Consider the following 25481-nt stretch of genomic DNA (forward strand, 5'->3'; position numbering starts at 1 on the left):
CTGGATATATGCCCCAAAGTGGGATTGCTGAATCATATGGTAGTTCTATATTTAGTTTTCTGAGGTACCTCCATGCTGTTTTCCATAGCGGTTGTACCAGTTTACATTCCCACCAACAGTGTAGGAGTCTGTATAATTTTAAAGTAGGTATAGAATGGTTTTATTTATTTACCAAAAATTTACTCAGTACTTATCAGGTGAAAGGAACTGGGCTTGGTTTTGTGAGGGGTCCTAGGAGGGACACAACTTCTGTCTGTGCCTGAGGACCTTTTGCAGTTCACTCCCCCAGGAGACTGCAAGCTTCCTGAAGTTAATCAAGGACCAGGACTTGTGGCCTGTCTGTATCACAGGTCCTCATAATAGCATTTGGATGGATAAAGGGGACCATTTTTTTCCCTCTCAACTGAGTCAGGTGGCAAACCAGTGAGATGCTGTTGCTACAGTGACCTCACTAATGGTTAACACATAACTGAGGTTATCACTGGCTAGAGCAGAGCTGAAAGGAATTGATGATTACAGGAGAGAAATGTAGGTTAAGTCTAGTTGTATTTAGTCACTGTATTGCATAACCATTACCCTTAGGTCTTTGGGTCTGTCTGTACCAGGAATGTTCATGATAGTGATGGATAAAGGGGACTTCCCCCCCAACTTTAGTCACGTGACAGATGGGACCCAATGAAACGCTCTTGCCAGGATGACCTCATTGCATTACATAACAATTAACAAATAACGGAGATTATTTCTATGGCTAGAGCAGAGGTGTACAGAAGTGGTGGGAGCAAGAGGGAAAGGTAGGTCAAGTTAAGTTGTATTTTGTCACCACACTGTCTAACTATTGGCTTCAGTAGTAAAAGCGAGATGGGAGTTGGAGCCTTGAGTGATTTGCCTTCTTTCCTGTCCTCTCCTCCCCGTCCGCCTTGCTCTCCCTCCGTCTTCTTTCTGCTTCTGAGTATGTGTCTGTCTCTCCGTCTGCTTCTGAGTATCTGTGTTGTCTCTTTTCCTGTTACCTTTGATTTGCCAATATCTCACAAAAGGTTCCATGCTGCACACTTTGAAGGGGTCGCCAGAGGCATCACTTTAGAAGAACTGATCCACAGTGTGTAGGGCAGGAAGGTGGTATCCGAAGGCTTGCCAGCGTGAAGTTGTCCATTTCAGTGAGGAGGGGACAGGAGACCAGAGAGTGACCAAGGATTTATCTGTTTAGTTCCCAGGAGACGGAAATGCCAGAGTGGTATTCTTAATGGGCTGGGTAGTCAGTGGCCTTAGCCATTAGTGACCATGCAGTCAGGCAGTAGGCTGGGGACAGTGACTTCCAGTCTGTTATGTGCTTATTAGAGTAAAACAAAAACAAGTTTGTCTACATTTTTAAGATACATTTTCATAGCTCACAAGGTATCCAAGGAAAGTATGCACAGGTTTAGGAATGGTCAGCTTTTCTTGAGCATTCGTATTCAGAGTACTGACCGTCACTGAGGTAGCACAGAGAAATAGGAAAGCACTTTTTACAGGCCTCTCCCCGGTAATCAGGGAGTTTCTGAGTGTGTGTGTGTCTGTCTGTCTGTCTAGAAGTACGGGTGCATTCTGCTTTAAAGTATAGAGCATGTGGGTTTGGAAGATACCTAAGGTCATTTTAAGAAATTTTCCTTGATGTCTGATAATTTGTAGATTTTTGAATGATGTTAATCATGAAATATTCTATGTTGTAATTTTTGTGTAGGTTTATTCCAGAGCAAATGAAAAAGAGCCTTGCTGTTGGTGGTTAGCTAAAGTGAGGATGATAAAGGGTGAGGTAGGAAAATGCCTATTTAAATTCTTTTTCATATGCTATTTCTCTTTTCTAAAGCCAGGTATACTGCATTTCAGTCTGGATTTCTATGTTTAAGTAACATCTTACTTGAGTCATTTTATTAAAATGATTACATGTTTAGTCCATTTGATGTATTGCATTTAGGTGATCAGTTTTTTTTTCCCCCCTCTGGAGAATTTAGAAATAATGAAATAGGTATAGCTTCTTATTCTTACTTTAAGCGCTATGACCAGGAATGACTTGCACTTATTTCTCTCAGTTTTACGTGATAGAATATGCAGCATGTGACGCTACATACAATGAAATTGTCACAATTGAACGTTTACGATCGGTTAATCCCAACAAACCTGCCACAAAAGATACTTTCCATAAAATCAAACTGGATGTGCCCGAAGATTTACGACAAATGTAAGTTGGCTGAGAACTTAAAGATGCTATGCAATTTATTTAAAAAATATTATTTTAAAACAATAGCAAATAAATTTGTAAATTCAATGGAACTTTGGCAAAATGGTTTGCGAAAATAGTGGGGGGAAAAAACGTATTTAGCTTTTTCCAGTTATGTGATCAAGCCAGCATTCCACCTATTTAAACTTCCTTGGCTAGATCCATGGCTAATGTACCTTTGTTTTCTAAAATAAGCATTGTTCATAGAATTTTAAGATTTTAGAACTGATTAATACAGATATTGTATCCTAAGTCACCAATCAATTTCTGGACAGTGGAGCTTCCTCCATATTTCTTCCCCTTTAGCTAGTATTTTCAGATAAATATGTAACAAGTAGAGCTAAAGCAGATTTAAAAGGTCATCTGTCTTATAATCCTTGAACTGAAATAATGCGTAAAGACGTTTTGGAGCAGAAATTCCTTTATAAAGATTTCGTCAAGAGCTTGTATTAAGTTTGATTTGGACATGTCACCGTTTAGAGAAATATTACATAGAAATCCTGCTTCTTAATTATAGAGATTGCGTATGTATGTTTGTGCCTTCTGATTTATATCCATGTCCTTTTCTCTCCCTTAAATCGGTCAGCAGTTTTTCATTAGATGAGAAACAACAAAACAAAATTGGGTGCCCTGTAGCTATCCCCAAAAGTTCTCAGCATTGCCTCAAGAAAATTAGTGACCTACCTGTTACTGAATCAGGAAGCCTGCAGAGGAGAGTGGCCACCCCCCAGAGCTGTCACCTTTGGTAACCTAAGACCATCACCAGTAATCCCTTAAGAACAGAAATGGTTTTTTCCTTTCTCTATAATCTATATTGCTTGTTTGGGCTGAGTATTTCAGAGAGGTACAGCAAAAGAACTCAACTTTTACATGTGGATATAGCGTATTTTGCATTAATCAAGTTTAGTAAGAGTCAACAGTTTTACTTGGAGCAAATGTCTCTGTGTATATTTGTACCAGTAGTTGGTAATCATTCATCTTAACTTCACAATGGATGTTCTTTTTATTCCTAGGTGTGCCAAAGAATCGGCACATAAGGACTTTAAAAAGGCAGTTGGTGCCTTTTCTGTAACTTATGATCCAGAAGGTTATCAGCTCGTCATTTTGGTGAGTGTTTTTGAGTGGTCTACCTCGGTGTATTTCATTTAGGGCATTTGCTTTGATAGTGATGGTATTGATTTATACCCTTTAGTCTATCAATGAAGTGACCTCGAAGCGAGCACACATGTTGATTGACATGCACTTTCGGAGTCTGCGCACTAAGCTGTCTCTGATACTGAGAAATGAAGAAGCCAGTAAGCAGCTAGAGGTATGTGGCTTTCCCTAGTGCTACTTGTAAGACTATCTGGAAGTGATAACTGTGTGGTTATAAAACTTGAATGTGGGCAGCTTGTCCTTTATTTACTGTTTCTTAGCAATTCATTATATTCTGTATTTTGAAAAATTAAATTGTACAAAGCATAATCATACTAAAGTTTTGTGCCTGAGGTTTCAGAATTAGCAGCAGTTTATGTATGTTAAGGAACTTCTGGCCAACTCACTTTTTACCAGAAGTTCATCAATGCTGCTAATAAAATGAAGCAGTGCTTCTTCCGTAAAACATGTTATCATTAAAGTACTAGAGAGTATTTAAATATCTAATCATATTCCTTTCATTATGTATGTTTATCTCTGTTTAAAAGGGTATAGAACTTCTTCATTCTAATTGGTTGTCACTCTTTAAAACTCCTGTCTTCAGATTCCTGCCAGAGGCTATTTCCCTAACTTACTATTTCGTCTCTTAAGGTGCATTTTATCTACTTTTATTAATCCTCCAATAATTTCCATCACCATACATTTATTTTCATTGATAACTATTTAGTACTTCCATCCATTGCCGTAGAAATTAAATGGATTTTAGTTTAATGTGCCAACACAAGTATATTGCTCTCGGATTCCGGAGTTCTTCATCATTATTCATTTCATTAGAGGGAAAACACCATGCAGTTGAAATAGTAAAGGAGAAAAGGAGTTCCTTCCCAACTGAATTTTAAAAAGAAAAGGTGACCTACTACTAAGGGCTGTATTTTTGTAAAACCCTGTGAAACTTGCCACCTTCCAACTTAATATGTGATTGCTGAACTCTCAGCAGGAGAGGAGACATTCACATCTCCTTTTGCTATATCTCCTTTTGCTCCTTTGTTTTCTTTATGACCATGGAGGTCTGTTGAATTGGTTTTTACTCTCATTCTTTCTTGATGTCCCTGTGTTCACCAGTTTGTGGTTTCTTTAGTGATTCTCTCATAACTTTTTAGGCCAGAACAGCCTCCTTACTTTCATTGTGAGTATTATGGAAATATACTCATTTACCTCTTTTTGAACATCTAATGCTGCTTAAATCTGTTAACGTACCCTTGGCTTATCATTGACCAGTGAATTATCAATGAAAAGAATGAACCAGGTCTCAAAAAACACGACCTCTTGATAAGTCTCAGGAATATTTGATACATTTTGTTTCTCTAATCTGCAAAAAAGGTATTATACTTTTAAAATTGTTTACAGTAGTTACACTCATTCATTCAAATTATCAGGTATGTTAATGAGAAACTAGTGTGCATGCCTCTCTTTCGTCACTACTAATATTAAAGAGATCTGCATATTCAGAAAAGAAATTTCCATTTTTCAACATGAGCCACTAATATGTTTGGTTTTCATTAATGGCATGCTAGAACTAAACATTAAATTTTGATAATACTGTTTAAAGAGCGTGATTATCCACAAGTTTGAGGTGTTAGTATAACCTAGTTCAGTCATTGCTGAATATTTGAAAGAATTCATCATACTTGTGGATCCAGATCACGAGGTCTTACAGACTCTGATCTCATTTTAGGTTGTAGACACATATGTAAGTTGTAAATCTTTGGCACTCTGTAATCACTCAGTTTAATTACTGTAGCAGTAATTTTTCTGATTTCTTTACTTGGGTTGGGGGTGGGAGGGAGGGTGTGTTTTTAATGTTATCACCTCGTTAGAGAGATGTCTAGACCACGGTATCTAGTGATAAAAGTTATGTAAAGGGCACTGTTTCTAGGGGAAAATATATACACACATGCACCTGCATATCCTTTAATAAAAATGAAATGAATACAACTTTCTGTAAAGATGGTATTTAACATTTCTTTAACTTCATTAATATGGAGTCTGTCAGACCCAGTGAGCTGGTTGTTATTTGGGAACATTTGATCTGCTTCTTAATTATTACATTGATGTCATTGGTAAACTAAGGCAACCTTGCAAATAGGTTTTCAGAAGTTACCTTGGAAAATTGTCAACAAGCCCTTTCCTATTAACAAAAATATATCAAATGGCATAGACCTTCAGTAACCTAAAAAGTATTGCTGTTGTGTGAAATATTTTCTGAGACCTGTTAGTTTCCAACTGAAACTAATTATAGGCCCCTGATCTACAGGGTCAAGATCATTTACATGGCTGACCTAAATACAGTTGTCTTAGGAGTTGATAAAGCATACTAATCAGATGTGCATTTCTCTTCAGAGTTCAAGGCAACTTGCCTCAAGGTTTCATGAACAGTTTATCGTACGAGAAGATCTGATGGGTCTAGCTATTGGTACTCATGGTGCTAATATTCAGCAAGCTAGGAAGGTACCTGGGGTCACTGCTATCGATCTCGATGAAGATACCTGCACGTTTCATATTTATGGAGAGGTAAATAGTTTACTAACTAAATAGTTTTTTTTTTTTCCTAAAAAGAAAACAGGATTTCAGATGGTTCATCTTTTGTTGCTTTAAATCTTTTAACTGTTAGGATCAGGATGCAGTGAAAAAGGCTCGAAGCTTTCTTGAATTTGCCGAAGATGTCATACAAGTTCCAAGGAACTTAGTAGGTGAGTCAGAGATCGATATTGACACGCACTGCAAAACAAGTTAGATAAACAGCTTATTCATACTGATAGAATTCCATTTTCACTCACTTGTGGAGTCTTTAGCTGAAGCTTAATCTTTGAAATAGAGTCTGTTTTTATGGTGTGCAGAAAATATTTGGTAAATATCCTCAAAGATTGCATTTTCAGAAGGTGTGCAAAAGGTATTGCTTTGTTCAAACCTACTGGCTCCTGGAAGGATACATTTTGTACAGCCTCTTCACTGCATAATTTATATATCTTAAATACATTTTTTTTTCAAAATTAATGACATTTGGTGACTTTTTGTAATTTGGAGCAGCCTGGTGTTTGATCTCTCTAAGGGGGCTGTAAAATAATACTGCTCTTAACTATCTTGCAGTTGAAGATCCGAATATAGGTTACTTAAATAAATCTAATAAATTCCAAAGCTAGAGGTAATTCGTAATGTCTGTGGGACTGTTTGTAACATCAGCTGTAATTCTTCATTTTGACTTGAGTGCCGCTGTTTGATGACCAGCACCAGCATGCGTACCAGCAAACACCTGGGAACTCTTCGCCAGTGCCCTTAAATGCTACAGTTAGCTTTAGTAAGAACATATGAAAACAAGTGTAGTTTTAATCAAGAATACTACATATATTTTTAATTTACAAATAAGATTAGGACATACTGCCTCTACATTGAAAAAAATTTTTTTCAGTTGCTGTCATGAGCGATTATAAAGAGTAATGCATGCCCTTCGGAAGGTTTAAAGAACGAGAATGTAAGGACTTCCTGCACATTTTCTTCACATACTTTCAGTTCTACTTAGCCAGCTTTTTCTTTGTCAGCATAGACTTAGAAACCTCTTCCTGTGCCGTTAAAAAACACTTGGAGTAACATTTTTCTCCGAAAGAAAATTAGTTTGATTGAAAATGAAGTATAAATACTAGTGAAAAAATGCAGAATTATTTTCTCACCTATATACTACAACTAAAAAGGATGACTATGTAATGTCCTTAAGGTAACTTGCACACCAGTTGCATGTATGGAAATGGTACATATAGCACTACTATCTCGGTTAGCTCATGATAAGAGGTTGTGAATGATACTTATTTTCCTCCTATTTATAGTTTGTCAAGCAATTGCATACATTTTATAGTTAGAAAAGTTATTTTAAATTTATAAATTCTTTTTGTTATTCTTGGAAAATCTTGAGTACTTATATTTACAGAATAGTTTAAATATCATGTATTATTCTAGATTTTTGGCCCCACAAAAAGCATAGCAAACAAATTTAGAAATTCTTGTATACCCATTAGACAGTTTTTTAAAAATTACTGAATAGAAACTTATGTGTTGGCTTCACTAAAGTTCATTTTGGAGATGGCATGATGGTAGGGGGAGGTTCTTGGGTATAGGGGTTGGAGCTAAATTTCAGCTCCGCTTCACTTTTGGTAGCTGTTTGACCTTGGACAGCAGACTTAGCCTTCTTGAGTCTGTCTTCCTCACCTCTAAAACAAATGTGGGAGTTCCTGCTGTGGCACAGTGGGTTAAGATTCTGACTACAGTTGCTCGGGGCGCTGCAGAGATGGGGGTTTGATCCCGGGCTCAGCACAGTGGGTTAAAGGATCTGGTGTCACTGCAGCTGCGACTCCGATCCAACCCCTGGCCCAGGAACTTCCATATACCACGAGTGGGCCATAAAAAACAGTTTTTAAATAAATAAAACAAATGTGAGCATAGTGTCTACCTCACAGGATTGTTGTGATAATTAAAAGTAGGAAGACAGAGATAGGTATAGGTATAGATAAAGATGTAGTTTACCTAAGCTCTGGCAGAGCAGGGGACTCTGTTGGTTCTCTTTCCTTCCCCTTATTCAAAACGATGCCATCGAGTTCAGTACAGCAGAATTGTAGTAAGCTGTCAGTTGGGATGTGGAAATAACTATGTAATATAAAATTGGATTATTTGCTATTAAAAGTAGATTCTACCTGTGGTCTTACCTGAAGAGAAGAGGATCCCAGAAGTGACCATTCACCAGAAAGCCTGGTTTTTGTTTTGTTTCTGGCTGGTAAAATAAGACAGTACTGTTTTAAAAATTGTCCCCTTGCGAGTTCCTGTTGTGGTGCAGTTGAAAAGAACCAGACTAGGGAGTTCCTGTCGTGGCTCAGCAGTTAATGAACCTGACTAGTTATCCATTAGGACACGGGTTCTATCCCTGGGCTCGCTCAGTGGGTTAAGGATCCAGTGCTGCCGTGAGCTGTGGTGTAGGTCCCAGAGGTGACTCAGATCTAGCGTTGCTGTGGCTGTGGTGTAGGCCAGCAGCTGTAGCTCCAGTCCGATCCCTAGCCTGGGAACCTCCATATGCCACAGGGGTGGCCCTAAAAAGCAAACAAACAAAAAAAATTGTCTCCTCCAATGCTGGGAATGTTGGGGGTTTTCAGAAAGCGCTTATGTATGAGATTTGGCAAGGCAGGTGTTTAATCAGTGTTTCATGAGTTTTTGAGTCCCACAATATAATTTATGATCTCTTTATTTTTCTACAAACTCTCTTTGGGATGTTTATCTCTTCTAAAGCTTTGCTTGTTCTTCACCCGTTTTGACAGTGTGTTGGTTTAATTGTTCAATCAGCTTTAGTTAACACACAATGTATAGGATAGTTAAGATATTAATAGAAACATGCAAAAATCTCATTTTTCTTGTTAACTCATTTAAAAGACCTTTATTAAAATCAGCATTAATTCGTGAAAATATAAGTGTTATAGACTTAAAAAAAATTATGGGAAGACTCCATGTAACTTCTCTCCTCCCTCCACTCCTTTTCATTTGAAGGGAAGAAGGGCAGAAATAATTGACAGAAAGACCTGGATCAGGAGTCCTGATACAGTGGTGTCAGTTCTTTTCCCTGACCACTGACCAGTCAAAAGAGGTTATGGGGGTGAGTGAGGCTGCCGCACACAGCAAGAGTGCCAAGGCTCTGCTGATTAGAAGAACCACAAGGTCCTGTTTTGAAAAAGCTTTCCCTGCATTCTTGTCTAGGATTGGCTCAAAGCAAGTTTTCGATTCTAGTTTTTTTCCCCATCCCTACTTTAGATGGTGGGGCAAGCACATGATGGACGTGGCCAGTGAAGGGTGCTTTAGGTACGTTGGGAGAGCCCTTTGAGATCAGATGTTATTCACATATAGATGTCTAGAATCAGTTGTTCTTAATATTTGTAATGTCTTGCTTTATACTAATGTGTGATGATGGCTGTAAAAGCAGTCATTTCCCAGTTAAGTATATGATCGAATGTAAAATGAGGGACAAGATTGAGTATCTCTTCATTACTAGTGTTTGCAGTCTTTGGAGTTTTAAAAGATATTGACCAAACTTAATCTTGAACTGGTTTTAAGCTTTTTCATTGTGGTCTTAAGTTAAAAGTGTGATATCTTAATCTTTTACTCTGTGACCAGTCCCCTCACCTGCTAATATACTAATGTAATTTGTGAGTAACGCACAGGACTAAAAATCTGTTAACACGTTGGTCTGAAGAATGTGTATTTCCTTTAGGTGAAAGGGTAGCTGCTTAAGTTGCTTTTAAACTTAGAGTATCTTTTACAAATGTGCCATATAAAATTCTAAAAATAGCTGCCATGGGCACAGAAGCAGATTTAAGTCAGGTACAGATAGACTGAAACTGTTAAATAAATAAGCAAATGTGTCTTATATTATCCTTTACCTAAATTCCTTGTATTGAACTTTGCAGAAAGAGTGATACACTATACCACTATACCTGAACATTTAAACTGTGCCCTTTTATGCACAATAAGAGCCTATCCTCGAACTACCTTAAAAATTCAAAATTACCTAATCAGTTCACAAGTATTAGTCAACTCTTAATACCTGAGCAGAGGAGTTTGAAAAATGATGACCTCATAACATGGAAAGCCAGTTTGATTCTGTCTTTTTGAAAAGTCTCCATTTGCATTTTGAGATAGATAGATGGATAGATAGATAGGGAAAGAATTGAAGTTATGTGAAATTTTATACATATACATAAGATGTGATAGTTTACAGTGGGATATGCTTACTGGCTTGAAGTATGTGTTTTTAAAGCCAAACGTGAATTGTTTATTTCATAGGCAAAGTAATAGGGAAAAATGGAAAACTGATTCAGGAGATTGTGGACAAATCAGGAGTCGTGAGGGTGAGAATTGAGGCTGAAAATGAGAAAAATGTTCCGCAAGAAGAGGTATGTTCTAGTGCTTATGTTTCTGGTTTGTGTAATAAAGGTCTTCTATTGTTTTCTTTGACATAGTAATTTAGAGGCCTCTGATATGCACATGGTGTGAATGTGAGTGTTCTCTGAGGCCTGCCAGGTAATGTTGTAGATAACGGCCTCTGTCTGTTCTGTGATGCTGTGATTTTGGATTAGTCACTTTACCCCTTTTAGGTCTTATTTAGCATGTGTTGTTACAAATGTGAAAAGACAAATCTAAAGCACTCTTTAAATATTAATGTTACTGACAGACAGAATTGGGATACTAGTTAGGTTTTCTGGTTTTCATCCTTTGGTTTAAAGTTTGTGTGTGTGTGTGTGTGTGTGTGTTTCTTTTGTGTGCTTTACATTTTTAACAGGATTTAGGTGGGAGAGGTGAGGGCATGGGCTTCTGTGCACTGGTACTATTGAAGATAAAATCCTTCCAAGTTGCCTTAACTTTCACGTGTTGTCTAGTCTTCTTTTGCGAAAAGTTCTTTTAGCTGAAGTTAAATCTTTGTGGGTTTTTACAGCGTAATTCTTCATTCTGTAATTTCGTTGACCAAAACCGTTTATAATAATCCATATTTTTAAAAACATGATCATTGGTACAATAATGGAGCTCAATAAAGTCTTAAAAATTGGTCCTTTTTTCTTCTTTTGTATGTTGTTTTTTTCACCAAGGAAATTATGCCACCAAATTCCCTACCTTCCAGTAACTCACGGGTTGGACCTACTCCCTCAGAAGAAAAAAAACATATAGATATAAAGGAAAACAGCACTCATTTTTCTCAACCTAACAGCACAAAAGTCCAGAGGGTAAGAAATAATTGTCAATTTAACTTATACTGAAAGTAATTTCTTCAACCCAAATGTCACAGTTGGTGTTGCGGGTATTTTCTCTCGTTAGGCTGATAGGCTACTCATGCTGTACTTATTTCAGATCTGATTGCCACCTTATGAGATATTACCAACCAAAGTGGTACTTACTTTTCAGTTTATTCACAGTGACAAATCGTATGCTGTAAACGTAAAATACGGGGTTGCGTTTTTCTTTTGAGGGTGGACTTATTTTTTTCATGCTATATCTCTTGAATTTTTGCAGGTTGTACGTAGCTCACAATGTACCTCCTCTTAGATGCATAAGTTACTACTTAAGACCATATATTAAAAACTGATTTTCAATATTTGAACTAACCTAATTGTTTAGAAAGGATTTAGAAGCCCTCCAGTGAAAGTCCTGCGTTCAGGCTTCTGTGTATCATTTGTTACAGTTAATGACATCACTTGCATTCCTTATACTGCTTTAGGTGTTAGTGGTTTCATCAGTTGTAGCAGGGGAATCCCAGAAACCTGAACTCAAGGCTTGGCAGGTAGGAAAACATTCCTTGAAAAATACATTTTAATTTTATATTTTAATGTTTATTCCCCTTGTTAAGAAAGAGTACCAACAATCCTCAGGGTTGGGGGACGGTGGAGGAATGTTTGTGGGTTTGTGGATCCATTGCCCTGGGGAGAAAGCTCAGACTCCTTCGTGTTTCTTATAAGGCCTTTTTTTCAGTCGCCTGTCCAATATCATCTCTTACTCCTCCTCCTCCATTGCACTATAGAGAGGCTTGAGCAAGCCGTACCCGAAGTACTTAGAGTTCTCCCAGCATTACGTTACTCTGCTGCTTCTAGATGTATGCTTATGTTTCCTCTGCCTGGAGCGCTTTTTTCCCCTTCAACTTGCCACCTTACTTTAACCTTACTCCTTGTGCAGCTTTCCTTGTGTACTGACCTCCCCCTGACTGGCTCAAGAGCCTTTTCCCCCTTCATGGTCCACTGTGCTCACCCCTGTTGTAGCTATATAGATGTTTACTTGTTACCTCAACCACATTGTGAGTTCCTTGAGGGCAGGCCCCCCTACCTGGTCTGGGAGAACTGTTTATAGGGAAAATGTTACGACCCACTAGAGATTAAAGGCCAAAAAAGCCATTTTATAAAGAGAAATATAACTGCAAGTCTCATATAACTGAAATATAACTGCCCAGGTCTCATCCCAGAAGAGGGAATCACGTTTTCCTGGTGTTCACATTGATGGCCACTGCTCTACTCTGGCCTCTCTTTGTCTTAATTTAACTGTTCTGGTCCACTAGTGATGTGCTTGAACTAGAATGACACTTTGAGTACATCAGCAGTTTGGACCTGTTGGAAGAGAATTTTTTAAAAAATTATTTGCTCCAAAGTTGATCAAACTAAATCAGTGACATATGGTTTTAAAGCTTATTTTGGTTGTATGTGATCCAGAGGGAAGGGTGGTAGCATTTCAGAATAAGGATGTTTTGGAAAATAATACGGTTAACTGCTTTGTAACACAGTGAGTTGAGGAAGAAAAATCAACAGTTAAAAATGTTTTTGAGACAAGAGCTCTGATTCATAGTCCTGATTATTTCCGTATTTCATGTATTACTCAATGTAAAGGAAGATCCATACGAAGCCCATGAGTTTTCAGTGGCACCCGATTCTTCAGGTGGTGGCTGTTACTAGGAGGCAGTGCCTTGCCTACCAGATGGATGTCAGTCCGCAAGCATTATGTCCTAATTGTTCAGTTTTGTTCCCTATCAACAGCCTTGTTCACGTGGAAGGAAAAAGAAAAATACCTATTCCAAGCCCACATATGTTTAAGATGCTGTATACTGAGTGCAAGCAAACAAAAGCAGCCTGGCAGTACCCACACCTGTCAAACGAATGTTCTTTTTAAGAGAGTGATACTTGCTAAGCTTCTTGGCTTCTCACACCTAGAAACTTCACCTAGAAAACTCTCATGTATCTACGTCAAAGCTACTGTGTGCTTTTCTTTAGTCACTTGTGAATACCAGTAACCATGTGAATTTAATCAGTAGCAGAATATTGAATTAGTCTCAACTTCGAATGTCATAATTGCCTATTATTAGTTTGTACAACTGGCTTAGGCATCCCTATAACTTATGACAAGAAAGTTGTTTTTTTTTTCTCATTTGTACTGGTGAGCTGAAAGTATAACTTTTTAGTATCCCCCTTTTTCAAAATCTATCCTTGTATTAAAGTAGTACCATAGGGAGGTCAAACTTTCACTATGATTCAACCCATTACAGTATTCAGAGTACATTATTGAAAAATAATAAAAGGCAAAATTTTATGCTCATGGATGTGCCTAGTTTCCCCCCCCCACAGAATAATTACTAAGTGCATTTTAATTTATCCTAATTCTTTTTTTTTTTGTTTGTTGACTTGGTTAGCAAAGTTGATTCAGTTTTTACTTTTGTACTGTAGTATCTAACTTTGAATTACTATTTTAAAGAATTTGATCTAGTTGAAACTTGTAAATAGAGTATTTTAAAGTACCCATTTTGTTTATACATCTCATGTTAAAGCTTATATAACTTTGAGTTACATAATTTATGAGTCCGCCAACCTTTAATAGTAGTGTTTAAAACATAGTAACCTGATGCATTTAAGGGTTGCTATACTGATCTGTCCTATACACACTAGATGTGTCAAATATACCAGTTTCTTTTGTTTTTATGTATTGGTTTGTATTTTCAACAGACATTTGCGTACTTACTGTTTGTCAGACCCCGTGCTAGTGATTTAGTCATGATTTGCATTTTTCCGATTAATTCATCGTTAATTTTGTAGGATTATTGTTGCCATTTCTTTTTCAGGGTATGGTACCGTTTGTTTTTGTGGGAACAAAGGACAGCATCGCTAATGCCACTGTTCTTTTGGATTATCATCTGAACTATTTAAAGGTGAGAACAGGAAGAACTTTAACTCTGAATCCTTTTGCACTGAAATATAAAAACTCCATAATCTTAAAGCAGTTAAGATTCATTCTAGCCTGTACATTATAATGAATGACCTATAAAAGATAATAGAAAAAAATACTCCTTTGTATAGCTTATTGTATTCCTTCTGAAAGTACAAGTCAGTTTTCCATCATTATAAATTTAAGGACCAGTTTTCCCAGTTCTCAGAAAATTCCCTTATTTCCCATTATTCTTCTGTTAAACCCTTATACTCACCTTAGACAATCCTGTGCAGAGCCCTTTCATCCCGCTGATCCTTTCTAGCCTTGTGAGTTTTTTCCAGGCCAAACTTTGTGTCTGTAATACTTGCCTTTGTTGTCCCTTTTATGTCACTTAACAGGGAGATCCCAGAGTTTCATGAAGTCCTCTGTTTAAATGTTTACCCTTCATATTTTTCTCTATACTCTGTTATACAAAATAGAAACAATTTGTGTCTTGTAAATGCTTATTTTAGTTAGTATTTGTACTGTTATGCCTCCTCTAAATTGCACACGTGAAAGCAGGAACCAGTGGGGGCTGCACAGTGTAGCAGAAAGAGCACTGGATTGGCAATCCAGCAGTTTGCTTCTTGTCTCTCTTCTGCCATGAACTAACTCATGACTGTAGGCAAATCCTAGAATAGGTGCTTTTTAAAATTTCTTTTGGCCAAAATGTTCTGTGATCCAATAAAGTAGAATTTTACCCATGTCACTTTTATGATTTCTTCTTCATATCCACATGTGTCAAAAATATACTGTAACTGGTACTAAATAGAATTTTTAAAGTAATCCAACTTGCTGTTTTATTTTTGATGCTATCTTAATAAGAATTTTTTTGCTGATTTCTTAAAAGAAAGGAATAAAATTAAACAATTTATAATTATATGCAAATAAGGAAGAAAAATACAATAGCTAGGTACTTCTTAATCTTTCTTATGGTGGTCAGTTAATAATTAAAAATGGGGAGGTTTCATCCAGCAAGGTTTGCATGGATAGGATACCCCATTGATTTGCTTATTTGCTTTTGTTTTAAAGTGTGTTCTATGTGTAATCTGTTCTATGTGTTTATCTTCCTATTTTTAGCTTAAATAATTTTGAAAACCTGGAGAGTTAGGGCTGCATTGTATATAGTCCCTTGTTCTTTTGACTAATGTTCTTGCTTAGATCTTTTGTTTTATTCTTCACAATTGAATATCTTTTTTGGTTATCAGCAGCTGTCCTGTTGCCATTCTTTCCATCACCAGATCTTCCCTTGAGTGGGCCTGGCATCTTTCACCAAAAGGTGGCTGCTTTGCCCCAGGGGGATAACCTGGAATATCATTCTGTTTTGCAAGATATACCCATTCCATGAGCTATAACTGTACTTTTGGAGTAAGCCACTCACTCAGCTGCAGTCTCTCCTTTGCTCAGGTCCTTTGTAAAACAGAAATTCTGATTCCGAGCACAGATGAAACTCACCTAGCTCCTTACCTGCCCTTTTCCTGAAGCTGCCATAACCAAGATTTTAGGAACTTAGCTTTGCAGGGGCTCTCCCAGTGACTGTTCATGTGGACAGTCCCTGTGGCGTCCTCTCCTTGACTGAGACACCTAGGACTACTCTAGTCGTTGCTCCAGTTCCCTATAGCTAGTAACTAGATGTTTCTGGGTAGATTGGAAGGAGAAGGGTTAGAATTGAGACTTCGTCTGGATTTGACAGAACCCAGCATGTCGGAAGCATTGTGTGTGAAGGTCTGTTAGCGGACCCCCGGTGTATATTTTGATCAGCTGAATTCTTACTGTTCTTCATACTTGTTCTAGCACAGTTGTAGTCTTTAAGAGGTTTTTAAGACGTGATGTAAGACCTCCAACTTTAAATAGTCCTTCCCCATATAAGAAATACAAGCATTTTCAGTTCATTGAAAATAATTGTTTCTTACTTGTATAGTCATAGCCAAGGACCTACTGTAGTATATTTGTTTTTTGAAAACAGAAGATGGCCCAAATTCAGTGTTTTGTTAATTAAGATATTAACTGGCAAATCTATTTCAATTAAGATTATTTACAATGTGTGATTTTTAAGGTTAGCTGGTTAAACCTTAAGTGTCATGTATCTGTATTAATATATTTTAGAGTTGTTTTATTCAATATCCTATTATCAAGAAGTCCCAAAACTAGCATACTGTGCCTTATCAGATTCTGTCGGATAATAGTGCCAAATTAAATAACTTTAAATTTTATCAATATAATTTTAATGCTGAGTATTTTTGTTATATCTCTAATTCTGGACATCAATAATCTGTTATCTATATAGTAATTTTCTTTTTAAGGAGACCATTCGAGTTCCTGATAATTCTGTGTAACAGTGTTTACTGTAAATTTAGAACTGAAACTGAAATATTTCCAGTATACTTTTTATCTGATAAAAAGGAGAAAGATATTATTAAGTAAAATGTCAAATTATTTTTACTGTTATCTTGTATATTTTAAATAGGAAGTAGACCAGTTGCGTTTGGAGAGATTACAAATTGATGAGCAGTTGCGACAGATTGGAGCTAGTTCTAGACCACCACCAAATCGTACAGATAAGGAAAAAGGCTATGTGACTGATGATGGTCAAGGAATGGGTCGAGGTAGTAGACCTTACAGAAATAGGGGGCACGGCAGACGCGGTCCTGGATATACTTCAGGTACAAACTAAGCATTTTACTCAGTAACTTTATCTGTTCCTAGACTTAATAGCTGCTAATCTCTAATATTCATTAGAACCCCATTATAACAATTTCTCACTACATGGTTTCCAATTCACAGTGGGTCAAATTGTGTTGCGAGAGACATACAGAGTAAAAACCTGATAATAACACATAGAATTCACAGGGCAGGTGTGAGTTCTGTCCACGTTCTGACCGGGGATAAATCTGCTTAAGCCCTTGTATGTTGATGACTTTCCCAAGGCCTTTCCTGATTTTATTACTGTATAGCCAAAACTTTTCATTTGTGTACTGTGGCTCATTTTTTTGTCAGGCATGTGCTGGTCATACTTGCTGGATGGACTGTGTAAATCAGGGGTCTGCATCCTATGGCTCATGAGGTGGTTTTGAGTGGCATGGCCAAAGTCAGCCCTAGGCACAGTCAAGAAGTAGGCGAAGTTTCTCTTTGCCTTCCCAGCTCTTCTCTCAGTGCTTCTTTCTTCTCTCCCAGTACCTTTCCCTGAACGCTGTCCCACCTGCCAGTGCCTACTGTCTTTCTTGCTCAACTGTGTATCTACTATGTAACTTGCTAATGATGGTATAAGGTATAATCCATCTCACAAATATTTGCATTTCAAAAAGGAACTCTTTAAGATGGAAAAGCCTTCAAGATCCACACGAATGAAGCTATAATGGTGAAGCTATAATTGGTCATTAGCTCCAACAGAGGAAGAGAGAGGTAGTAGAGGTGTGATCCTCTGGAGTGGGGGAGAGACACCTATTCCGAAGGCCAGCCTTGAACCTCACCCCGAATCCCTCTCCCAGCAGTCTGGTCTTTATGCCGTTGAAGTCCCACTTCCCCGCGGAGCTCTTTCCTCCCACTCCCGCCCCCTCTGTCACTAACCCACCCCCTCAGGCATGAGAGACAGGTTTATTACAATAATTCCTTTATCATGATCAGTTACTCCAGTGGGAGTGGGGGGGAAGGTTGTGGACCAAGCCTCAGGAAAGTGTCTCCCCGTATCAGCTAGCTTCAGTCCCTGATCCCACAAGAGAGCCTGCCCTGAGATAGTTGTCGAGGTGGCCACCTTTGGCACCCTCTCAGAGGTGACCAGACTGTGTGCATAGTCCCCTCTGTCCCTGGGCCGAACCTTGTTACCAGGAACTCTCTTGATAAGAGCTTTTGTTCGTCACGGTATTGCACTTAACTGTTATAGACAACTTTTCCTCCAGAGAGCGCAGATGTTTAAGGAGCACAGCTGTTTAACGATGTGGCAAACTCAGGTTTGAACTTAGATGGCAATAAAATACCTTGTATTTTTCTTGATTGAGAACCAGAGATGTTGAAAGCAAAAATTACCTCAAATATTGTGAAACCCTTCATTTTCAACTTAAGATAATTTGTTTTACAAAATGGAAGGTGACTCTTTGGTGGGCTTATAAATTGGGAAGAGTATTGGATTACCCCTGAAACGTCTCTGGAAGCTTCTGTTAACCTAATTTTTTTTTAAAGTCGGACAATGGTATATAACTTTTAACTCTCGATAGGAACTAATTCTGAAGCATCAAATGCTTCTGAAACAGAATCTGACCACAGAGACGAACTCAGTGATTGGTCATTAGCTCCAACAGAGGAAGAGAGGGAGAACTTCCTGCGCAGAGGAGACGGGCGACGGCGTGGAGGTGGAGGAAGAGGACAGGGAGGAAGAGGACGCGGAGGTGGCTTCAAAGGTACAGAGGTTCTCACGTGTTAAGAAACAGAGGTGAATTGTAACAACTGAAGTTCGGGGAAGAATCGTGGCGATTCAGTGATACGTTCCCAAGACCCCATTTCTCCTGTTTGGTGCTGGTCACCACGGGAAAGGCTCAGCCTCTCCTTCATGGAATTAGCAATGTGATACAGCCTTCCTTAGGGTTCATGTGGGATAAATTACGGATGAACCCTGATAACTAGTTCAGCGTCTCGGGGCTGTTCTAAACGTAGCATCTGGTCATTAGCTCAGGTTGACCTGCGACACATTTGGTGCAGAATTGTGATGCCTTGGGCGTGTTTTCTGTTCCTGGGCAGCATGCTGGACTGTTAGGCGGTATGTAACTGGGATCACTAGCTGTGGATTGTATTTTAGCTTCTGTGGTTGGTCTGTCTAAGTGGAGGATGTGGGAATACAGACCTTCCAGTAAGTATGTTAGAATCAGCGAGCAGTGAACCTTTTGAAAATGTCCCCATAGGAAACGACGATCACTCCCGAACAGATAATCGTTCGCGTAATCCAAGGGAGGCGAAAGGCAGAACAGCAGATGGATCCCTCCAGGTAAAACTCTGTGCCTCTTTTCAGCTAAATTGAGTTACAGTAGTTTGAGGTTGATGAGTTTATTTTACTTGAGTGTGAAACATGCTCAAAGGTTGTGAACGTGGTGTATGTGAAATACTCTCTTTCAGCATTACCGTTGTGGGCCGTCTTAGTCCTTTGTGGCAAGTGTACAGAGAAGGGTTCTCTAGAGAATATGCAGTCTAAGTGTTTGTGAAGACTTTGACAGCCGCAGTATGACTGTAGGTCCACACCGGTGGTCCCCCTGATGCCCCAAGAAAAGAAACATCTAGGAATGTACCACGAAGAGAGAGACTTGGTGTAAGCCCTGTGGATCCCTCCTCCCGGGAGTTGCAGGGGGAGAGTGTCCTCTTGGAGTGGAAAGTAAGGAAAAGAAGGTGTCTGGCTCCTGGGTAATAAGCACGATAGACAGCGCTGATGATACTCAGCTGGTAGTGCCTGCTGACTCAGTCAGCTTTTATTTACAAAAGCTGGCCATCCACCTGCGCTGAACCCATGATTAGGAGATTGGAACATTCCCCCTGAGCATGTCCAGACACCTTTGTTGAGTGTCTTGTGTGTGTGTTATCTCAATCTTTCAGCAGCCCCCGAGGTAAGACGCTTTCTTAATCTGTTTTGTAGGTGAGTAAACTCAAGTTTTAGAAAGATTGCGTAGTTGGTATACAGTGGAGTGACATTTGAACCCTGGTATCCGATTCCCAGAACCCATATTCCCTTCTGCTGCTTCTGTAACTCTGAAGTCTTACTCCAGGTAGTTGGGGTTCCTTCATGACCGTGAATTGGATTGGGACCACTGCCCAAGATGAGTGAGACAGACTTTTCAAGAGCAGAGGTGCCAAGGCAAAATACTCTTTCGAATTTATAGTGGTTGCAAGTAGGTAATAACTATTGGCTGATTCGGAAGGACCAGCGTAGAAAAGACCTCAGACCTGGACACAGATCCGTGACATACTGTACGTGCATGTGCTTTACAGACGTGTAAGGCGTTTAGGTACCGGTCTGGTAATTCCCCGCTTGACAGCCAGTGAAAATACTCACCCAGGACCAGCACCTAACCGCATGTTGAAATTGCAGTGGACCTTTTTGGGATTGTGTGTAACATTTGTGCTTGAAGCAGATCGATATTTTTTTGTGTTTTAGGCCCATTTGTCAATAGTATCTTCCTTTTGTACAGCATCTAGAATTCCATTAGCAGTGTTTAAGTGTTCTGGGTTGGTGCTTAAAATAGTATATAATTCTCAATATTGTATATTTTTTAATTCTGTTCATCTCTACATCCTTCCTGGGGTTCCAGTTCTTCCACATATTAGAGTCTTCAAATTTCCCTATACCGTCCTTCTTCAGAATTCAAGTTGGGTGATCATCTGACTTGCCTTCTAAAATACAAGCTGATAGAAACCCACGCTCATGCTGATTTACTCTTAAGACAGTGGGAGCCCTCCATGGAGAGAAACTTAATCATACTCATGATAGATTAAAAAGATGTCAGCTGAAGGCTAGTTAATAAGAGAGTTAGTTATTACTCTGGTAACATCAGAGTAGGAAGACATTAATTTGTGTCTCTCCTCCTGGGTTTTATAATCTTTGAAGAATAACCCATTTTTTTGGAACTCTGGTATTATAGACATGTTTATTTTGTCATCAGTAATAGTGATTCGTTTTAACTGTTTGTTTCTCACTGTTTTGTTCTACTTAGAAGAAGACACGGTAGGATTGTGAGTTTTTATCTAACTTTGGACCCAGTGAGATGACCAGTGTGTTCCAGTTAAAGAAGAAGAGTGTTTTAAAATCATAAACCAAATAAAGATCCTACCCGACCTTAATTTCTTGCACTTCTTCTATTCTCACCCCCATTTCCCCTTGTAACTTGTGGAATTGACACTTCGGGCTTAAATTTCTTGTCAGGCCAATTACAGATGACAATAGGATGTGGTCTGTGTATATAACAACTGTAACTTGTTTTAGATCAGAGTTGACTGCAATAATGAAAGGAGTGTCCACACTAAAACCTTACAGAATACCTCCAGCGAAGGTAATCGGCTGCGCACGGGTAAAGATCGTAACCAGAAGAAGGAAAAGCCGGACAGCGTGGACGGTCAGCAACCACTTGTGAACGGAGTACCCTAAACTGCGTAATTCTGGAGTTATATTTCCTATACCATTTCTGTAACTCGTATTCCATATTAGCAAACTTTGTTAGGCCAAAGACAAATAGTAGGCAAGGTGGCACAGGGCATGAAATGAGCACCAGTTCTCTTAAGACTTACGTTTTTCGTATTGGCCATAAGCACCCATTTCCAAATCTGCACAAAAAGAGATCTTAAAAATTTGAAATATTACTTGAAAGTAATTAAACATACTTCGTACTTCAGGACAAGATTTTGGTTTGGTTTATTTTTTAAATACCAGGCAATGGTATTCTTTGTTAATTTGGACCGTTTTCCTGCGTTGGGTGATAACTCACCGGGACATTTCAGTTTTTCGGAATAAATAGCATTTATGGTCATTATATTAGACTTCTGTTTTTAATTCCATCTAGAAGTCCTCGAAATACTCTTGTCATTTCATGTCCTGTGTCAGTTTATGTTTTGGTCCACTTTTCCAGTATTTTAGTGGACCCTGAGATGTGTGTGATGTGACGTTTGTCATTTTCATTAGCAAAAAAAAAAAAAAAAAAAAAGTTGTATGATCTGTGCCTTTTTTATATCTTGGCAGGTAGGAATATTATATTTGGATGCAGAGTTCAGGGAAGATAAGTTGGAAACACTAATTGTTAAAAGATGTAGCAAACCCTGTCAAACTTAGTACTTTATAGAGGAATGCATGCTTTCCATATTTTTTTTCTTACATAAACATCAGGTTAGGCAGCATAAAGAATAGGACTTGTTTTTGTTTTTTGTTTTGTTGCACTGAAGTTTGACAAATAGTGTTATTGAGAGGGATGTGTAATTTTTCTCTACAGACAGGAGAAGAAATAACTGTCTTTTCATTTGAGAGAGGCTAAAATGTTTTCAGCTAGGAACAAATCTTCCTGGTCGAAAGTTAGTAGGATATGCCTGATCTTTGGCCTGATGACCAGTTTTAACTTAGAGCTGTTTTTATTTTGTCCTCCCCAAGTTTGGTGACGTTTTTCCTGTTTTAATTTCAAGCTTCTTTGGGGGAGATGGGAAGGTCATTTCCATGTGTGCATATTAATCCCGCGAAGTACAGGTACTTTGTCTCAGTAACATTGGCAGCCAGTTAAATGTTTTGTAAACTTTAAAATATTAGGTCTAATGTATAGCAGAATTGGAAAGCAGATAGAATTGGTTAACAAATGATTTTTTTTTTTAGTTTTTTTTTTCTTTTCGTTTTTTTGATGTGTTGGGTTTTGGTTTTGAGTCTCTTTTTTTTTTTAATGAATGAAATTTACTGAGGAAAAAAATATGTGAAGGACCTTCACTCTAAGATGTTATATTTTTCTTAAAAAATAACTCCAAGTAGGGGTACCACTGAATCTGTACAGAGCCGTACAAACCGAAGTTCTGCCTCTGATGTATTTTGTGAGTTTGTTTCTTTGAATTTTCATTTTCCGGTTACTTTTCCTTGCATACAAATAAGCATATAAAAATGGCAACAAACTGCACATGATTTCAAGAATATTAAAAAGTCTTTTAAAAGTATTGCCAAACATTAATGTTGATTTCTAGTTATTTATTCTGGGAATGTATAGTATTTGAAAACAGAAATTGGTACCTTGCACACATCATCTGTAAGCTGTTTGGTTTAAAATACTGTAGATAATTAACCAAGGTAGAATGACCTTGTAATGTAACTGCTCTTGGGCAATATTCTCTGTACATATTAGCGACAACAGATTGGATTTTATGTTGACATTTGTTTGGTTATAGTGCAATATATTTTGTATGCAAGCAGTTTCAATAAAGTTTGATCTTCCTCTGCTAAATTGACGTTGACGCAATCCTTACAAATGATTGCTTTTAAAATTTTAAGATAGGAGAAGAAATCTATAGAAAGTGTTCTGTTACAAAATGTAACTGTTACCTTGGAAATTTCACATGTCATAGGAAGTTAGCCGTTACCTACCAACTTTCAAGAACTTGATCTTGTTTAATAAGGTGAAAAAATATCAACAAAATGGTACAAAAGTACATTGTGCCATTACAATATGCACTGAGTCTCTTTTTTACAAAGGCTGAATTCAGCAAGGCGCTAACTTGCTTAAATGTGAATTACTAACTTCTAAAACTGTAATTTGAGTCACATGTTTTCAAATGGAGTTGAAGTTGATTCATATTACAATATTTGTGTGCTAAACGTGTATGTTTTTCAGTTCAAAGTCATGATGTTTTTAAAAATCTTATTAAAGTTTCAAAAATCTGAAGATTGTTTATCTAGATGTAAATTTTTATTAAAAAGTTGCACTTATGAAAAAGCAAAAAATTAGTGTGACAGATGTTTGCTCCTGGTCTTACATTTCTAAATATAATAAAAATCAAAGATGCGGGGGTGGTGTTAATCCTGCCAAGCATATATCATGCCTTGCAGAGAATCTTTTATGTGCCCTTAAAATGTAGATGCTTGCAAATAATTCGACGTATTCCCAGTTGGAGGATTTGAACACATTAATTACATAGGATGCCACCGAACCATATTAAACATATACTCCTGTCTGTGTACGCATAAACATAGCCTGCCGTTTGGAAAATATTAGATCTGTGTATTTAAATTTTTTTTTCATTTGTCAGAATCTCAGTAGTAAATCACATGACAGGTTCGTAGGTAGAATGTGTCCGAGTTGACTGTTGTCACTTCAGGGAGTTCTGGCACAGCCTGGAAGGCGGGATAGAAAGGGGAAGGTCACAGCGTCACAGTTCTAACCCGGTGTGAAAATCCAAAATGATCCAATGATGCGGGACAGTCCTCTCTCTGCATAAATGGATTTTTTGTAAAAATCCATCTTTGTTTTCTGCTTTTCCAGTTTTTCATTCTGGTATTTGTCTGGATGTCTGTTACCAGGTACTCGTAGTTCTGGACTCTCACGCAGTCCACTGGAGGTGGTAAGTAGCAACCACCCTCACATGAATTTGTTGGGTTTTCCTAGTTTCGCATTTCAGTGCTCGCTACACATGAACAGCCTGTGGGCAGCAGCGATCTGGAGACTCCTCTTGGCTCCTTCAGAGGCGTTTCTCTCATCTGAACATGGTCTCCGGGCTCCTCGTGTTTAGGAAAAGTGCCTTTTAGAGTCCGTATTCTCATTTGATCACTCTTGAGCCAGTTTTATGGTCACAAGTAGCATCTTTCCCTCATGACCCTCTGATGTCCCTGATAACCAGTGATTCCAAAATAACCATTACCAGATGCTAGTCTCCATTGCGCTGAAGGCTTGAAGGGTACCATTATTTAAATTCTGAGCATCTTCCCCTCTGTATGTTTATTTAGGATTGTGTCCAAATTTTATTTGAGGCTATTTAGAAATTTTCTTTCCACTTCCCTCAGAGCTTTCTATGATGAAATGGGGAAATTATTTTTTTATGCTAATGAGTTGTGTTAATGGGCGAGGCATTAAAAGTCTGTCTGCAGGTTGCACTTGCTGAATGATTAAAGATTAAGCTTCAGAAGTTCCCATTGTGGCACAGCGGAAACGAATCCGACTAGGAACCATGCAGCTGTGGGTTCGATCCCTGGCCTCGCTCAGTGGGTTAAGAATCTGGCGTTGCCAAGAGCTGTGGTGTAGGTTGCAGATGCGGTTCCACTTGGATCCCACGTGGCTGTGGCTGTGGCGTAGGCTGGCAGCTGTAGCTCCGATTACACCGCTAGCCTGGGAACCTCCATATGCCATCGATGTGGCCCTAAAAAGCAAAAAAAAAAAAAAAGATTAAGCTTCAAAACTAAGTTCCTAAAGGTCTTCACATCATTTTCTGTATACCATGCACTTGATTTCAGAGGTAGGTCAAAAATTGGAAGGAAAATTGTCAACAGAGGTAGTTGCATGAGATCCTGAGTATTGGGGTGTATTATCGTTACTCAGTATCGTACAGTACTTAGGTGGCTTGTGCTAAGAGAAGAAAAAGCAACTTGGTGGGGTTTTTTTTGGGGGGGGGGGATACTGAGGCACCTTTGTCATATTTCCCTAGAGATCAAAACCTGTCAGGTATTGTGTCAGAATTAGAGTACTAGTGCTCCTGGAGTATATGTCATTTAAAGCTGCAAGTGCAGCATAGATACTACATGATAAAAAGGGACCTGAGGAGTTCGGCTGTGAAAAGGGAGGAATCCAGAGGCAGATTCCACCCTTGACCA

General features: G+C 38.4%; 1 protein-coding gene across 18 annotated transcripts in view; it reads left to right on the forward strand.

The window, feature by feature from the left end:
- Positions 1-23621, forward strand: part of FMR1 (Fragile X messenger ribonucleoprotein 1) — a 39100-nt gene extending 15479 nt beyond the window's left edge. Inside the window, exons 4-17 of one of the 18 annotated variants that reach the window (XM_001925732.7) lie at positions 1718-1789; positions 2067-2215; positions 3268-3361; positions 3447-3563; positions 5789-5959; positions 6060-6138; positions 10259-10368; positions 11059-11193; positions 11685-11747; positions 14061-14147; positions 16653-16848; positions 18397-18579; positions 19078-19160; positions 21144-23621. In XM_001925732.7, coding sequence (XP_001925767.1) covers positions 1718-1789; positions 2067-2215; positions 3268-3361; positions 3447-3563; positions 5789-5959; positions 6060-6138; positions 10259-10368; positions 11059-11193; positions 11685-11747; positions 14061-14147; positions 16653-16848; positions 18397-18579; positions 19078-19160; positions 21144-21305 — 1701 coding nt within the window. In that variant the 3' untranslated portion in view covers positions 21306-23621. Of the gene's footprint in view, positions 1-1717; positions 1790-2066; positions 2216-3267; positions 3362-3446; positions 3564-5788; positions 5960-6059; positions 6139-10258; positions 10369-11058; positions 11194-11684; positions 11748-14060; positions 14148-16652; positions 16849-17566; positions 17904-18396; positions 18580-19077; positions 19161-20874 lie in introns of those variants that run through there. The other 17 variants (XM_005673955.4, XM_005673954.4, XM_005673957.4 and 14 more) reach the window with 17 other exon arrangements.
- The last annotated feature ends 1860 nt before the right edge of the window (positions 23622-25481 follow it).

The sequence above is a fragment of the Sus scrofa genome, chromosome X, assembly GCF_054392235.1.
Source record: "Sus scrofa isolate SSC_HxYL_T2T_F1_AM1 chromosome X, Sscrofa_HxYL_maternal_Yorkshire_Landrace_v2.0, whole genome shotgun sequence".
In the NCBI taxonomy this organism is placed as follows: domain Eukaryota; kingdom Metazoa; phylum Chordata; class Mammalia; order Artiodactyla; family Suidae; genus Sus; species Sus scrofa.